Raw genomic sequence first — 18,583 nt, 5'->3', positions numbered from 1 at the left:
ATCTTCGTTTATGTCTTTTAAGTGCTTGGATCATTATGGTATTCATCATGGTTTTACTTATCCTCTTTATCATGTATATTCTAAATCATTGCATCTTATGATTTATATTGCATACCATGCCCACATACTTAGTACATTCAAACGTACTAACACATATTGTTTCCTATATTGTCTCATAATATAGGGGTTGAGATTGAGGATCGTATCCATACATGTGGCTAGTTGAGCTTGTTTGTCAAAGGAGTTGTGGTGAGTCCTCATCTATCGAGGACTAGTTTTGAGTTTTTTTTCTTACATCCAAAAGACATTTATTTCATTACTATAAGGTTAAGGTAGGGAAATGTATTATCCCCCGCCCATATTCATGAGTAGAGGCATCTAGTTGGACCAATGTTTTGAGTCTATGTTATCAAGTGACATTCTCCATTATGCTCCATATTGTAGACTCTCTTATGATCTTTCTGTATTTACTTTACCTAATGTATGCTTTATGATATGACAAGATGATTGGTCGTAGCCCTTCAGGGTTTTGGTCACCGTGTTACGACTAGGATCTAGATTAGTTCATAACAAACTTGGTATCAAAGAACAAGTTTTAAGATATCCTAGGGCATCCAGCATGCCGCGTCAAGTAAAGGTTTAGTCATGGTTGTGAAGTGTTCCACATCTATGAATAGGAGGTTATAAGATGTTTTAGGAATTGTCACTTCTTTCATGTTCTATGTTATGATATAAAGTTGACCTTAAGACTCCCTTTCCCTAATGTTCTTCCTTTGCAATTTTCAGAAATCATACCTCCAAGAAGACCACCATTGCCAAGGGGAAATAATGTTAATGAAGTCCAAGTTCCCCCATCTCCTCAAGACAATGGTCTCCTACCTAACCAAGTGACTAGTGCAGAGTTTCAGACTGCCATTACTATGCTAGCCTAATTAGTGACCAATCAAGGGGTTGCAGTTCCTCAAAAGTGAGGGACTTTGCTCGAATAAACCCTCTGGACTTTTATATCTCAAAGGTTGATGAGGACCCTCAAGAATTTATAGATAAGGTCTACAAGATAGTGAGCATTATGGGGGTGTCGTCCAAAGAAAAATGGAGTTAGCAGCCAATCAACTTAAGAGTGTTGCACAAGTATGGTATAACCAATGGAAGATAGAGAGGGTGGATGAAGGTCTTATTGAATGGGAAGCCTTTAAACTTTCTTTCTTTGATCATTTTTTCCCTCTTGAACTAAGGGAATCTAAGGTGTTGGAGGTCATTATCTTTGACAAGGCAATATGGGAATGAGGGAATATACCCTCAAGTTTACTAAGTTATCCAAGTATGCTCCTTTATTGGTTGATGATCCACGTGCCCGAATAAGTCAATTTATATTGGGGATGTCTGAATTGGTTGCTAAGGAATATTGTACTTCCATGCTTGATAAAGAAATGTACATTTCTTGGCTCATGAATTTGTCGAACAAATTGAAGGAGAAAAGCTCAAGGAGATAAGGATAAGGGATTCTAAGAGGGCCCAGTATGAAGGTGGGTTTCTTCATGCTAGGATCGATGGTGGTAGCAGTGGCTGCTCTAAAAAATGACAAGGCTTGGGGAAGAAGTTTGCTAATGATAGGGTACCATACTCTAAAGCTCAAGGAGGAGGAGTTGTGAATGCTAGTAGCCCTTGTTTTCCTAAGTGTGCAAAGTGTGCAAAGAATCATGGAGGTAGATGTTTGATGGGAACGGGTGCTTGCTATGGATGTGGTAAGATGATCTATAAGCAGTCCGAGTGCCCTCATATAGCCAACAAGGGTGGAAAATGCCATCCACAAGGAGGCCAAGTGCAACAAGGAACCCAAGCTCAACCTAAGGGTGGCCAATGTAACAACCGATTCTATGCCCTTCATGCTAGGAAAGATGTGGATAAGACTCCCAATGTGGTCACAGATATATTATGGGTCTTTAACTTTGATGTTTATGCATTCCTTCATTCGGGTGCCAACTTGTCTTTTGTTACTCCATACCTTGATATGTGATTTAATGTGTGCTCGGAAGTGTTATTGGAACCTTTTTTGGTTTATATTCCTGTTGGTGATTCAGTATTAGCCAAGAGATCTTATAAAAAAATTCCCATGTCGGTCTTGCACAAAGTTATTTCATGTGATCTTGTTGAACTCTACATGATCGATTTTGACATCATTATTGGTATGGATTAGTTACACACCGCTTATGCATCTATATGTTGTAGGACCCGTGTGGTTAAGTTTCACTTTCCTAATGAGCCTATTCTTGAATGGAAGGGTAACAATTTAGTGGTTAAGGGTTGATTTATCTCATGTCTTAAGGATTGGAAAATGATTTCCAAAGGGTGCATTATCATATTGTGCTAGTTAGGGATGTTGATTCCGAAACTCCCATTCTTTAGTTGGTCCCTATAGTTAATGAGTTTCACGATGTGTTTCCTCATGACTTGCCCAGTAGTACTTCCAAAAGTGAAATTGATTTTGGCATATATCTCCTTCCTGATACCCAACCTATTTTTATTCCTCCTTACCGTATGGCTCTGTCTAAACTTACGGAGTTAAAAGAAGTAATTGAAGGATTTGTTGGATAAGGGTTTGATAAGGCCAAGTATTTCACCGTGGGGTGATCCCGTGTTGTTTGTTAGGAAGAAGGATAGGTCACTCCGAATGTGTATAGATTACCGATAATTGAACAAGGTCACCGTAAAGAACAAGTATGCAATTCTGAGGACAGATGACTTGTTTGACCAATTACAAGAAGAAAGTTACTTTTCTAAGATTGATCTCTAATCCAGTTATCATCAACTAAGGGTAAGGGAGTGTGATATTCCTAAAACAACATTTTGAACAAGGTATGGTCATTTTGAATTTAAGTAATGTTATTTGGTTTGACTAATGCTCCCGCTATCTTCATGGATTTGATGAATCAAATTTTTAAGCCATACTTGGACATGTTTGTTGTGGTGTTCATTGATGACATCTTGATCTATTCTCGAAATAAGAAAGATCATATGGGTCACTTGAGAATTGTATTGCAAACATTAAGGGAGAAGCAATTATTTGCCAAATTTAATAAGAATGAGTTTTGGCTAAGGGAAGTTGCATTTCATGGCCATGTGGTGTTCGGTAATGGAATTAAATTAGATCCAAGGAAAATGGAGGCGATTAAGAATTGTCCTAGACCAATATCCCCTTTGGGCATTAGAAGTTTCTTGGGTCTAGTCGGGTACTATAAAAGATTTGTTGAAGGGTTTTCTTCTATTGCTTCGCCTTTGACTAAGTTAACCCAAAAGAAGGTGAAATTTTAATGGTCGGATGAATGTGAAAACAACTTCCAAATATTGAAGGATTGTCTTATGTCGGCTTCTATTTTGATATTGCCAGAAGGTTCGGATGGATTTGTGGTTTATTGTAATGCCTCATGTGTTGGTTTAGGTTGTGTATTAATGCAACATGGTAAGGTAATGGCATATGCTTCAAGGCAACTTAAGGTACATGAAAGGAACTATCCATCCCATGATCTTGAACTTGCGATGGTTGTGTTTGCTTTGAAAATATGGCTTCACTATCTTTATGAGGTGCATGTTGATGTGTTCACTGACCATAAATGTTTGCAATATGTGTTTATCCAAAGGGACTTGAACCTTAGACAAAGGAGGTGGCTTGAACTTCTAAAATACTATGACATGAGTGTAATGTACCATCTGGGTAAGGTAAATATTGCAATCGATGCTATTAGTCGATTATCCATGGGTAGTGTTGCATTTGTTGAGGAAGATAAGAAGGATTTGGTTAAATATGTTCATCGATTGGCACATTTAAGTATGCATTTGGTTGACTCCAATAATGGAGGTGTCCTGGTACATAATGGATCGGAATCGTCTCTTGTGCCGAATGTTAAGGCTAAACAAGATAATGATCCGGTGTTGGTTGAATTAAAGAAGTTAGTTTTCGAAAAGGAAATTGAGTCTTTCTCCCAAAGGGAGATGGGGTACTATGTTACCAAGGTCGTTTGTGTGTTTTTAATATTGATGGACTAAGAGAGCTGATATTGAATGAGGCCCATAGCTCTCAATATTCAATTCATCCGGGATCCACCAAGATGTATTGTTATTTGAGGGAAGTGTATTGGTAGAATGGCATGAAGAAGGCCATAGTGGAGCTTGTGGCTAAGTGTCCTAATTGTCAACAAGTTAAAGTTGACCATCAAAAACTAGGAGGTTTGGCTCAAGATAATGAAATTCCTACTTGGAAGTGGGAATATGTGAACATGGACTTTGTAACGGGTTTGCCTCTAACTAGAAAAAAACATGACTCTATTTGGGTCGTTGTGAACCGAATGACTTAATCAACACATTTTCTACCGGTGAAGATTAGTGCTGAAGATTATGCTAGGTTGTACATTTGTGAACTTTTAAAACTTCATGGTGTTCCTTTGTCAATTATAACGGATAGAGGTACTCAATTCACTTCACAATTTTGGAAGTCATTTAAAAAAGGTCTTGTCACTAGAGTTAAGCTAAGTACCGATTTCTATCCTCAAACTGATGGACAAGCCAAAAGAATGATCCTAACTTTGGAAGATATGTTAAGAGCATGTGTGATTGATCCTAAAGGAATTTAGGATGAGCATTTTCCATTGATTGAATTTGCCTACAATAATAGTTATCACTCTAGCATCCAAATGGCTCCTTATGAAGCCTTGTATGGGAGAATATGTAGATCTCCGGTTGGATGGTTTGAAGTGGGTGAAATGGCATTGATTGGTCCATATTTAGTTGTTGATGCTATGAATAAGGTAAGGCTCATAAGAAAAAGATTGAAAATGGTCAAAGTCGTCAAAAGTCCTATTTGGATACTAGGGGAATAGAGCTTGAATTTAATGTGGATGATTGGGTGTATTTGAAGGTTTCACCTATGAAAGGAGTAATGCAATTTGGGAAGAAAGGGAAGTTGAGTCCTAGATATGTAGGACCCTATAGAATAGTGAAACGTGTTGGTAAAGTGGCATATGAGTTAGATTTTCCATTTGAGTTGGCTATGGTTCATCCGGTATTTCATGTATCAATGTTGAAAGAATTTGTGGTGATCCAAACTCTATTGTGCCATTGGAAATTGTGAGAATTAATGAGAATTTGACTTATGAGGAAGTTTCGATGGAAATCCTAGACCGGAAAATGAAGAGGTTAAGGAATAAAGATGTTGCGTTAGTCAAGGTGTTGTGCAGAAATCAACAAGTAGAGAGTGCTACATGGGAAGTGAAGGCAGACATGATGAAGCGTTATCCATACCTCTTTCCTTTTACTCAAGCCTAAATTTACTAAGTTTCTCTCCTACATTTTAGTTTCATATGTCATTCTTATTTATGTATGATTCATGAAAGTGATTTTTTTTCAAAAGCCATGTTTTATGATAAGTATGATGCTTACATGTTCTACGCATTTTAAGGTGTCCTCCTGTTCATGTTGGTTTCTAGTCCTCTTTCCATGTCTTTCCTACACTAGTTGAATCTCATTCGAGGAAGAATGTTCTCAAGGGGGAGATATTGTAAGACCCCATAAGACGAAAAGACGAACGAAAGTAATTTTTTTCAAAAAGGATTGAAACTGACTCACGTCTATGAGTCAGTCTATGACTCATAGAAGTTGTTATAGGTCTTTAACTTTACTCGTATAGGTGAAGAAGAGGATTGGAAATTTGGATAAGTCAAGTTAGGGTCTATGAGTCTACAATAGTCTACGACTCATAGAAATAAGCCGTAGAGCAAGCCTCGAACCCTGCGAACCACTAACCCTCAGAATATTTTCTATGAATCAACAGGAAGTATTGTAGAGAGGTTTATGACTCTTATAAATAAGTCATGATGCAACTTCAGAGACTATCAACTTGTAGGTTTTTCAGACTTACAAGACTATCCTTTTTGATGACCCACAGAAAGGACGACGAGTCGTAAACACAATCCATAGCAAAAGTACTGAGGCTTGATTTTTAGGCCTTTATCAAGACCTGCAAGACGAGTCATCATTACGACTTGTCACCATATCTATGACCCGTGGGCTCAAGTCGTAGGGTTGCTAGATTAAAATTTTAATGAGGGGTAGTTTGGTATTTTTTCTACATTCTAATAATGTGTGTGGACGTTTTTAAGGACTAGATTCATTATGAATTGGATCTTAAATACTCCTAAACTTTTTATTTTCCTAAACAAATTTTAAACTTCTCTCCCAAGATTCCTCAAGAGTTCATCAAGCTTCCATTAGGGTTTCTTCAAGAGCAAGCCTCTTTTATCAAATTCAAGTCCAAGGTTTATTTCAATAATCTCTTTAATTCTCATTACTTTCCAACTTCAATTTTGATGAATTGTATTGGGCCATTTCAATTTTTATTTAAATCATTGTTTATGATCATTATGAGTATGTTTCTATATAAATAGCATGATTTACTAGACTATCCATGAATAGGGAGATTCCCTTGGCAAGTAGATTTCCTTTTTTTCTTCGTGGTATGGGAGACAACAGGATTCCGTGTTATAGCTCGCATGGTCTAATTGTCGGTTATGGTTCCTATCCCACATATGTATATGAGTATTATGTTATTTTATTATCTTCGGTTACGTCTTTTAAATTCTTGGATCATTATGGATTCCTCATGGTTTTACTTATCCTCTTTATCATGTATATTCTAAATCATTGCATCCTATGATTTATATTGCATACCATGCCTACATACTTAGTACATTCAAATGCACTAGAACATATTGTTTCCTATATTATCTCATAATGTAGGGGTTGAGATTGAGGATCGTATCCATCCACGTGGCTAGTTAAGCTTGCTTGTCAAAGTAGTTGTGGTGAGTCCTCATTTATCGAGGACTAGTTTTGAGTTGTTGTTTTCCTACTTACAAAAGAAATTTATTTCTTTACTATGTGGGTGATCTAGGGACATGTCTTAACCCCGCCCTATATTCATGAGTAGAGGCATCTAGTTGAACAAATGGTTTTATTCTATGTAGTCAAGTGACATTCTCTGTTATGTTTCATATTCTATACTCTCTTATGATATTTATGAATTTACTTTACCTTATTTATACTTTATGATATGACAAGATGCTTGGTTGGAGCTATTCAGGGTTTTGATCACTATGTTAGGACTAGGCCCTAGGTCGGGTCGTGACAAAGCTACTTTAGAAAGATTGATCTCCGTTCGGGTTATCATCAACTTTGACTAAGGGAATGTGATATTCCGAAGATGGCTTTTATAACTTGGTATGGTCACTTTGAATTCTTGGTTATGTCTTTTGGACTAATGAATGTGTTACACCCCGTACTTTGGTACCTTGGAATGCTTCTTAAGCTTCTTAAGTTTCTAGGAAGTCTCTTAAGTTTCTTAGAAGTCGTCATGTGAGTCGGATAATCTATAATGCTATAAAATAATCCTAAAGAAAGAGAAGGAGATACTCCATAAGAGAGGAGATTGGAAATAGGGTTATAAGAACTTAGCGAAAAATGGAGAGCAAAAACATGAGAACAAGAGAGAGGCAGCCATGGGTTGCTCCAATTTAAGGTAAGCCCTCTGATTTCGTTTCGTAAATTAATTATTTAAGGTATACCAAGGCTACATGATGGAGTTTAATAGTGTAAAATATCTATTTGGGAAAGCAAAGAAGGGACACGAATAGTCCACAACTTTCAGCATGTTAAGGAGTTTCCGAAGTTAATTTTCAGCAAGTTTGGAAAGCCATTTGTTAAGGTATGGCTTGGTTCTCTTCTCCCACGTTTTGGTAAGGGTTTGAAATGATATGAAGGTGTTAATAATATAAAATAATGGCTTGGAGCAGCACCAAATGGATAACAAGCAGTCCGCGCGATTTTAGCAAGTTTGAAGAGTTTCCGAGGTGCGATTTGGCAAGTTTGGGCTAATTTCGGGTAAGGTAAGGTCTTTTATTCCAATTTGAAGTTTATGGTGTTTTTATAGGGTGTATTAAACACCTTTTATGCTGATGGAAGTGTAAAAATGTCGTAGAAATGTTTAACGTTCGAAGCAAGCTAAATTGGAGTCGTTATAGTTAAATTGAAGTTTAAACAAGGTGTTGTGCTTGTGGTGTGATGCTGCAGGTGTGTGGTGGTGTGTTGCAGGGCCTAAAAGTATTCTAAAAGAGGTTTTTGGGCTTATGGTTGCAGCCACATGACCCTCGGTTTCGTATAGTTAAAGGTTTTACGAAATAAAGATTAAAGACCCTATTTTGATATCGTAGTTTAAGCGAGTTGTTTGGAGTTTGTATTGTTTAATGTTGCCATGTTTTATGTTTATATGAGCTGCAGGTTGTTATTTTTAGTTGTCTGTAGTGATTAGGAATGTAATTGGAAATTCGAATAGGGCACGTTATAGGGGAGGTGCTGCCCGATTTCCATTAACTCCTTAACTAACTAAGGAACTAGTTGAGAAGGCGAGCGAGGAGATGAGTTCTATGAATACTCGTCTGTAACTTAAAGATGATGGAAAGTCGAGGGTTGTTGACGCTCCTATTTCTTTCATGTTAAATAGGTTCAAGAGACGATGAGGCAAACGTGTTAAGAGTAATCCGTAAGAGGTATGTAAAGCTAACGTTTCCTTCTTTTGGCATGTTTTTGGCATAAGTATGTAAGGCTTAGACTTTCTTTTGGCATGTCCTTGGCATAAGTGTATTAAGCTTATTCTATCTCTTGGCATATTTTGGGCATAAATATGTAAAGTTAATCTTCCTTATTGACATGGTTTTTATGAAGCAAGTATATGACTTTTATATAATTCCAAGGAAGATCCTATTCGTAGAACCACTAGGATGGCTAACTTCTTGATTTTCCAAAAGATATTTGTTATGCCTTGATAGGTGTATATGATTCCCAAAAGTGCTATTTTGATATAACCCTTAGTAACTTTCAAAAGGTACTTAATATGATTCTTGTCTTGATTTTGAATGATAGCCTATTTTAATTATTCCATTGAGCCCCATAATATATATGGAAATATGGAAAATGATTTTAGAAAGACTATTTTGACATAGACCATCGTGACATCTGAAAGACATGCACTATGATTATCACTCAATTTCTCTTATATGTCTTGGCATCAGAGTTACGCTATTGAGTCTCTGGAAATATTTTGTATTTTATATTGCATATAGTTTATCACTACTCCACTTGTGGATGCCTCAATGCTTCCTTCACCGAGCCCGAGTCAGGTTTTATTATCGTGCGTACTTCTCTGCATTATTCACCGTACCCCGACATGAGGGGGCAGGTATGACCTGTACATGGGATTTATAGAGTTATGATGTGTCATGTACACATATGATCTGATATGACTATCTGATATGATATGATCTGTTACGGAGATATTCCCTACTCTGGAGTTATGATGTGCTGTGGCACTAGTGATGGGGAAATGACCACGATTTGTTCATTGAGTCCCATAATGGGGCCGGATATGGCATATATTTTTCTGCATACCTTATTTGTGGTTATGATAAGCATTTTGATATTTCTGGATACTTTGTTCATTTTTGCACATTCTACTCTGGTAATGACTTTACTTATTACAGTCTATGCTACATACTCAGTACATATATCATACTGACCCCTCTTTTTTCGGGGGGATGCATTTCATGCCTGTAGGTACAGATATTTATTTTTTGGGGGATCCACTGGCATAGGATGTCCACTCAGCTATGTTGGAAGTGTTTTACTATTCCGGAGCCTAACTTGTAACGCTGGTCATTTGATATATATATTTGTTTATTCAGGGGTACGGTGGGGGCTCTGTCCCACCATATGATACAATTATTACTCTTAGAGGCCTGTAGACATGTGTATGTGGGTTATTTGTAAGTATGTCATGTTATACACGTTATTGTGTTATGGCAGCCTTGTCAGCTTGAGTGCCTTTTTAGGATATGGTACGAATAAAAAAGGTCATACGTACATGAAAAAGTTTTAATTCATTAGGATATTTGTGAGTAGTATCACTTTTTTTATAGTTCGATTTGACTACAGTTGATAGGTATGTATATGGGTGCCCAACTCGGGCACCAGTCATCGCCTACGGGGTTGGGTCATGACAGAATGCCCCTGCAGCTTTCATGGATCTAATGAACAGTGTGTTGATGCAATACTTGGATATGTTTTTGATTGTGTTAATTGATGATATTTTGATCTATTCTCGAAGTGAGAAAGAACATGCCGATTATTTGAGGATTGTGTTGCAATTTCTCAAGGACCGTTAGCTGTATGCAAAGTTTAGTAAATGTGAATTTTGGTTAAGGTCATTTGTTTTTCGTGGTCATATTGTTTCTATAGAAGGAATTATGGTTGATCCAAGTAGACCAGGCAGTTAAGAATTGAGCTAGACCATTAAATCGTTTCGACATTCAAAGTTTCTTGGGCTTAGGAGTTATTATAGATGGTTTATGGAAGGTTTTTCTTCCATTGCATCACTTTTGATTACTTTCACTCAAAAAAGGTGAAGTTCCAATGGTACGAGGCATGTGAGAAAAGCTTCCAACAGTTGAAGGATAAGCTTACTTCCACTCTGGTGTTGACTTTATTGGAAGGTTCTGATGGGTTTGTTGTGTATTGTGATTCTTCACGAGTTGGCCTTGATTGTGTTCTACTACAAAATGGTAAAGTGATAGCTTATGCTTCAAGACAACTCAAGGCACATGAGAAGAATTATTCGACTCATGACTTGGAGGTGGCGGCGGTGGTATTTTCTTTGAAGTTGTGGGGACACTATGTTTATTGTGTTCATGTGGATGTTTTCACTGATCATAAGATATTGCAATATGTGTTCACTCAAAAAGACTTGAACCTTCGACAAAGGATATGGTTTGAGTTATTGAAGAACTATGATATGAGTATGCAATACCATCCAGGTAATGCAAATGTGGTTGCCGATACTCTTATTTGACTATCCATGAACAGTGTTGCTCATATTGAGGATGAAAAGATAGAGCTAGTTTAGGATGTGCATAGATTAGGCAGTTTTGGTGTTCGATTGGTTGATTCCAAAGATGGTGTGTTACTGTGCAAAATGATTCTGAATCATCTCTTGTGGTGGATGTAAAGGTAAAGCAAGACGATGATCCCTCTTTGGTTGAATTGAAGAAAGTAGTTGCCCAAAAAGCCATTGAGGCTTTCTCCGAAGGTGAAGATGGTGTTTTGACATATGAAGGACGAATTTGTGTTTAGAATGTTAAAAGAAAATATAATGGAAAGTTCCTTGCCTTAGACTTCGAGTTGACAGAGAGGAATGATAGAACTCTTGGCCTTACGAGACGCGGGCAACTTTTTGTCTTTAAAGAAATGTTATTGTCCGTAGCTCATAGTTTATGGTATTATATTCATCCTAATTCCACAAATATGTATCAAGATTTGAGAGATGTGTATTGGTGGAATGTCATGAAGAGGGTTATTGCGGAATTCATGGCTAAGTGCGCTAATTACCAACAAGTAAAAGTTAAGCATCAAAAATTGGGAGGTTTGGCTCAATACATTGATAGTCCTACCTTGAAATATGTAGCCTTGATTATGGACTCCGTTACAATTTTGCCTCATATTCGTAAGCAATATGATTTCATTTGGGTAATTGTTGACCAAATGACTAAGTCGGCTTATTTTCTCCTAGTTATGACTTCATATTTCGCTGAGGACTATGCTAGATTGTATATTCAAGAGTTGGTTAAGCTTTATGGTGTTCCATTATTCATTATTTCGGATCAAGGTACTCAGTTTACATTCCAGTTTTGAAGATCCTTCTAAAAGGGTCTTGGTACTAAGGTGAAGCTTAGTACAACTTTTCATCCACAAATGGATGGTCAGGCCAGGCATACCTTTCAGACATTAGAGGATATGTTGAGATTATGCATTAATGATTTTAAAGGAAATTGAGAAGATCATTTGCCATTAATAAAGTTTGCTTATAATAATAGTTATCACTCTAGCATTGAGATGGCTCCATTTAAAGTTTTGTATGACAGGCAGTGTAGATCCCCTATCGGTTGGTTTAAGGTGGGTAAAGTTGCTTTGATAGGACCTGATTTGGTATTTGAGGCTATGGAGAAGGTTAGACTCATTAGAAAAAGATTGAAAGTAACCCAAAGCCAACAAAAGTTCTATGCAGATGTGAGAAGAAGGGAACTTGAATTTGAAGTTATGACTGGGTTTTCTTGAAAATTTCACCCATTAAGGTTGTTATGCATTTTGGTATGAAAGGGAAGATGAGACTTCGCTATGTTGTCCCATATCAGATTTTAAGACAAATTGGTAAGGTGACTTATGAGTTGGATTTGCCTTTAGCTTTGGTATCGGTGCATTCGGTGTTCCATGTGTCATTATTGGGGAAGTTTGTTGGTGATCCTAGTTCCGGTCGAAATCTTGGACCGGACAGTTAGAAAGTTAAGAAACAAAGAAATAGCTTCAGTTAAAGTGCTATGGAGGAATCAAGAGGTTGAGGATGCGACATGGGAAGCCGAAGTTGATATCATATCCCGATATAATCATCTCTTTTCTTCCATGCCTAGTTGAGGTACTTAGTTCCTCTATGATCTCACCAGCCGAAATCATGTGTTTCAGTTGTTCTCTTGGTGTCATACGCATTCATGTTCATGAAATTAGTTTTAAAGTTATGTTTTAGCTTGAGATTTAAGATTTCATATTTTTATGCATTATCGAGATATTTTTCCTTCATGTTGGGTTGTTATGCTCCTTTCCTATTCCATTCATTCTTGCTTGAGTCCCATTAGAGGATGAATATTCCCAAAGTGGAGATATTGAAAGACCTTGGAAGTTTGAAAGTCAAAAAACGAGGAACAAAAGATGAAATCTAAAAAAATATTTAGAATTTGGCACCAGGTGATGACCACAAAGGCCTTCGCATGCCGTGGTCCGCACCACACCTCGGTGTGTCACCGTGGAGGAGTCCCTAAACTTCAGTCCTACAGGGAAGGGACCACGATACGGGTCGTGGTGCCCTCCATTGTGACCCCTCCCCTAAGGCCCTCAGGAAATTTCCAAAGGTAGGGACCACGCTTGACCACTACGGGCCGTGTATCCCTTCATGGACCGTGGTAGATCCCATGGTGTGCACCCCTGTAGACCTTCTTACAGGTCCTGCACCATGCCCATTATTCACGAATGTGATAACCTTCACGAACCATCCTGGTCTCCGTGAAGGAGGTTCTAAAACTATCCCTGCAAGCCCCTAGAACATTTTCCCAAGGAAACCCCACAAAAGATCCCCACAGACCGTGATGCCCTTCAAGAGTCGTGGTGGCCATTCAAGTCCATTACCCCGGACAGTACCACGGACCTTGGTGCCTTTAACTTTCTATGGTGATGACTCATGATGGGTCCCAATTCTCAGTTATATGAAGGTATTTCAGTCATTTCCTAATCTTTCATTAGTGTATGTGGACATTTTTGGGACCATATTCATTATGTAATTGTCCTAAATACTCATAAGTCTATTCTTTTCTCTCATTAATTTCAAGATCATTTTTAAGACTTCTCTCCCAAGGTTTCTTAAGATATCTTCATTATCTTCAAGTTTTTGCTAGGAATTCTTTAAAGAACAAGTCTCCTTTCTCAATTTCAAGTTCAAATTCATTTAAGGTATGTGGGATTGATCAATGGGTTCCTTTCACCATGGAGTCTCAAGGTTTTTACTCTAAAATTTCATTAATTTCAATTGGGTTTGTAACCCTAGTTTGATAAATTGCATTGGGCTATTTCAATTATGTTTTATCTTGTATCAACAATCATTATAAGTATATTTCCACATAAATTATTTGATTTTAAGTTGAATTATGAATGCACATGCATGAAGTTATTTTTAATCATGAGTTACATGAAGTATGATTATGAAATTCAATGATTTCAAGTATTCTCATGATTTTCATCTAAATTGACTATGTATATGCTTTTTACTCTAAATTCAAGTATGAATTATGATCATGGGTTACATTTATGTTCAAGTTATGATTTTCAAGAAAGTTATGAAGAAATATGACTTAGGGCCCTATGTGTCGACCTAGGAACCTAATAACATGAATTATGCAAGCATGATATTGTGATGTTGAAAGGGTTATACTCACATTGCAAGTATGATATGAAAATAAGCTATTCTATTAATTATGAAGTTTATGAACAAGTTTATGATATATGCTAAGTATGATTACTATGTTATGTATTTCGTGAAATTTGACTTAGCACTAAATGATGACTTGAGGTGGGGGCTCGATCTACAGGATCCTTATATAAAGTCTCTTGTCTCATAACTACGTGCCACCATAGCATTGCCTTTATGACCTAGCTAGTGGATGCACATATAGCGTACGTACATGACCCGCCTAGCGGGGTAGAGTCTACATTAGTAAGTACATTCTCCTTTCTTCCGTTGTATGGGGAGACATTGGGACTCCATATTATAACTCACATGTCTTTTGTCGGTTATGTCTCTATGCCACATATGTATATTATCTCTATGGTCTTTTATGATTTTTAACCATTTATCTTAAATGCTTTGATCATTATGGTTTTCTCATGACTTTACCTATCCTCTTTATCATATACATTATTTGATCATTGCATCCTATGATTCATATTGCATGGCATGCCTACATACTTAATACATTCAAACGTACTAACACATATTATTTCCTACATTATGAAATAATGTAGGGGTTGAGGATCATATTCCCACACGTGGCTAGTTTAGTTTCCACATCAGCGAACATTTTGTGAGTCCTCATCTATTGAGGACTAGTTATGAGTTGCTTCCTTTCTAATGAATTTATTATATTCATATTGAGGGTGAGCTAGGGACGTGTCTTAGCCCTTCGCCTGTCTGAAGTAGTAAAGGCATTATTGGACATATGTTGTGGAGTCTATGTAGTCAAGTTTACATTTACTTTATGATCATGTTTTAGACTCTTCCTATGTTATTTTCTACATTTTCTTTACCTTATATATGCTTATGATATGTTAAGAGGCTTGATCAGGGTCCTTCGGGGTTTTGATCATTGTGTTACGGCTAGGACCTAGGTCGGGTCGTGACACTAAGTTAGAAGGCATGCAATACAATGGAAAAAATTAGGATATTTACAAAGTAAAGTACATAAATGAGTATATGCATGAGTAACTAAGTAGATAGCATTTGAATCATACATATGTGGGAAGATGACTATAACGGATAATAACACCATGTGAGCTATAATATGGAATCCAACGTAACCCCCTACATTGGTAGGGGAGACCGCCTGCCAAGGTAGATCTCCACCAACATTCATTTCTTTAACATTAGATGGACATTTGTGGATCCACTAGCCTAGCCTACAAGGGCTCGTATGGTGGCACAAAGTTAATGAAACAAGAGGTTGTTGCTAGGATTCCCCTTCCAAACCCCACCTCAAGGCTTATTCAGTGCTAAGTCAAATCACATGGTGTCACGACCTAACCTAGGGACCTAGTCATAACATGGTGATCAAAACCCCGAAGAGCTCCAACCAAGCCTCTTGTACATATCATAAGCATACATAAGGTGAAATATAAAACCTAAAACCGGAAACATCATAAGAGAGTATAAAATGTTGAATAGAAATCTAAAAATGTCTTATGACAATATAGACTCAAACATATGTCCAACTAGATGCCTCTAAACATGAGTATGGGCGGGGGCTAAGACATGTCCCTAGCTCACTCTCAATATACAACATAAGCAAAAGTCTTTTGAAAAGAATATAGTAACCAACTTGAAACTAGTCCTCGGTCAATGAGGACTCACCACAACACCACCGAATAGAAAGTGCCTACTAGTTACATGTACGATTAGGATCTTCAACCTCAACCCCTACATTATGAGACAATGTAGGCAAAAAGTATGCATTAGTATGTTGGAATGTATTAAGTAGGAGGGCGTGACATGCAACGTAAATCATGGAATACAAAGGTCAAGTAAAACACATGATAAGATGGAATATGTAAAGTCATGAGAAAATCATATTGACCAAAGTATTTAAAAACATAAATTCAAGTCATAACATACTTAAGAAATCATACATATGTGGAATAGGAACCATAACCGACAATAAGACCATGCGAGCTATAACATGGAATCCGATGATACCCACATCGAGAAGGAGAAGGCTACTTTTCCAAGTTAGACTCCTAATCATGAACATGTGCTATTTGTAGATCCACTAGATAGGTCATAAAGGCAACCTACGGTGGCACGTAGTTTATGGGACATGAGGCTGCTACTAAGGCTTTTGGTAGGGCCCCCACCTCAAGTCCACTCGGTGCTAAGTCAAATCCTACGGAATACATACATAACATAATATCATAATATCATATATCATAGTCATGATCATAGGCTTGAAATCATAGAGTACCTCATTCTCATAACATACTTATAATGTGAGAATTGTCCTTTGATCATTACAATTATTTTTGCATAATTCATATCAATAGGCCTTAGGTCACCACATAGGATCCTAAGTCACCTTAATTCATAACTTGCATGAAATTCATACCTTGAAACATACTTATAATTCATGATCATCATGAAAACACATAGTCATAATTCATACTTTGAAAATTCCTGACCATAGCTTGAACTTGAAATTAGGGTATGACTATAATGCATGTTCAATTGACTTGAAAATCATGAAATTTACTTGAAAACATTCATGATCATAAACTTTATATCATTTCATACATAATTCATATAGATAATATCCTTTAGAAGCATGAATCAAAATACTCATAATTTACATCATGAATCCTAGAAATCAAAATAGGAGAATTCATGAGAAAACTTTTTAATTTAATTCAATAACTATCAATTTATATCAAAATAGACTCATGATCATATTTTAAATCAAAATTCATGCAATTGGGTTGGAGATCACAAAACCCATAAAATACCATATTTTAATTTGATAGAAAACCTTGAGAAATTAATTGGGCTTCATGCATGAAAGGATCCATGAATTAATACTCACATGCCTTGAGTGAGAACACCAATTAATTTAGAAGAACTTGAGAATTTTGATGGAGAAATTGAGTGAATTTGCTTGAAGTCTTTAATGAAAACCTTTGAGAGACTTTTTATAGAGAGAGAAATATTTGATAGATGAATTGTATAAGAATGAATACAACTAGAGGTTTAGGTTAATTTATAGAGTTGAATTAGGCCCTAAAAATATCTAGATTCATAACTAATAATTTGGGAAAAGTCTAAAACGCCCTTAAAAACTTAAATTTGGCCAGAACTGCTTTTCAGGTCCGCGATGCGGTCCTGTCGTGGACTACTCGGCCGGAAAACTATCCTCAGGTCTGCGATGCGGTCTTGTCGCAGACCAAATTATTTTGTAATTTCTTCAAAAATCCTTCTTCCATTCTACGGGTCCTTAAAATTCACCGAGACTATTTTCCAGCAGGTTTTGACCCCCTGATCAATATTCCAAATTGGGATTTTCCAAAAAGATTAAGCATAATGTGTTACATGAGCGGCATATTTCCAAGGCATTCTTAAGGTATTTTGTGGGCTTTTTGAGGGATGTTACACATGGAATAGTATATCATAGTATCATAAATATACTTATAAATTTAGACATCAAATCATCATTCAGTAGAATAGCTCCTTTGTTATACCTCATATGTTTATACGTCAAATTATTCGCAAGCAAGTCGACTCAAGTTAAAGGCGGTGTTATAGTTCATATTTTTATATATTGGACTATTCGTGAGATAATGGACATAAATTCAAGGACTCTTAATTTCAAATTTTAAAATGGCTCGACTTATTTGTAAATTTCAATCAGTGTAGATATATTAATTGAGGTTAGGGATTAATTAACCATAATTGGATTATGAAGTGGGAATTTGGGATTAATTAAGATGAATTAAGCCATTAGTGGGCTGAAAAGTAGTCCACACTGCCACATGGCCAAATCTGATTGGCCCATGCTTTAGTAGGGGACAAGTAGTCACCTTGGGCAGCACATATAGTCTTCTTGTTGACCAAATTATCAGCACAAAATCACTCCAACTCTAGAAAATTCTTAAGGGAAAGAGAAGCTCTCATCTTTACCAAGCGAGGGGTGAAGTTCGGACATGGTTGACCATGGAAGGTCTCAAGTTTTGTCATCAAAACAATTAGTATTACAAGGTAATACAACCCTTTAGAAGGTCCATAGCAACGTGACTGACCATTGGAGCAGCAAGAAGGCCTAACGTTTCAATTCATAGATTTCAGCAAATTAAGGAGTCAAGGTGTTAAGGTAAGAGTTGATCATTTTTTATACATTTTAGGGTGAGTTTGGACGTGTTGTTAGTGTATAAATGTGAATTGGATTTATGAAATTATGTATGTTGATGTTGGAAAGTTGTTCAAGCCGTAGAGGGTTATTTTATGTGCAAATGGTGCAAGTCATTATGGAATCTGCCCAAATTAAACTTGAGGTAAGGTTTTTCTTTTGTCATAAAAATTGGAGATGATGATGTTGTAATGAAGAGATTAACTTGTATTAAATGGAATTGGAAG

At 36.8% G+C, this 18,583-nt stretch overlaps 1 protein-coding gene across 4 annotated transcripts in view; it reads right to left on the bottom strand.

Moving 5' to 3' along the window:
• The window catches only part of LOC129880536 (uncharacterized), a 99,791-nt gene that overhangs the window by 60,746 nt on the left and 20,462 nt on the right, over nucleotides 1-18,583 (bottom strand). For 2 of the 4 annotated variants that reach the window (XM_055954615.1, XM_055954616.1), the window contains exon 3: nucleotides 15,821-15,886. The exons of the other annotated variants lie outside the window; for them this stretch is intronic. In XM_055954615.1, coding sequence (XP_055810590.1) covers nucleotides 15,821-15,886 — 66 coding nt within the window. The remainder of the gene's footprint in view (nucleotides 1-15,820; nucleotides 15,887-18,583) is intronic. 4 annotated transcript variants of the gene reach the window in all.

This window comes from Solanum dulcamara, chromosome 2, assembly GCF_947179165.1.
Source record: "Solanum dulcamara chromosome 2, daSolDulc1.2, whole genome shotgun sequence".
Taxonomy (NCBI): Eukaryota; Viridiplantae; Streptophyta; class Magnoliopsida; order Solanales; family Solanaceae; genus Solanum; species Solanum dulcamara.
Note: the sequence above shows the minus strand (reverse complement) of the source record. Positions and strands in the feature narration are given on the sequence as shown.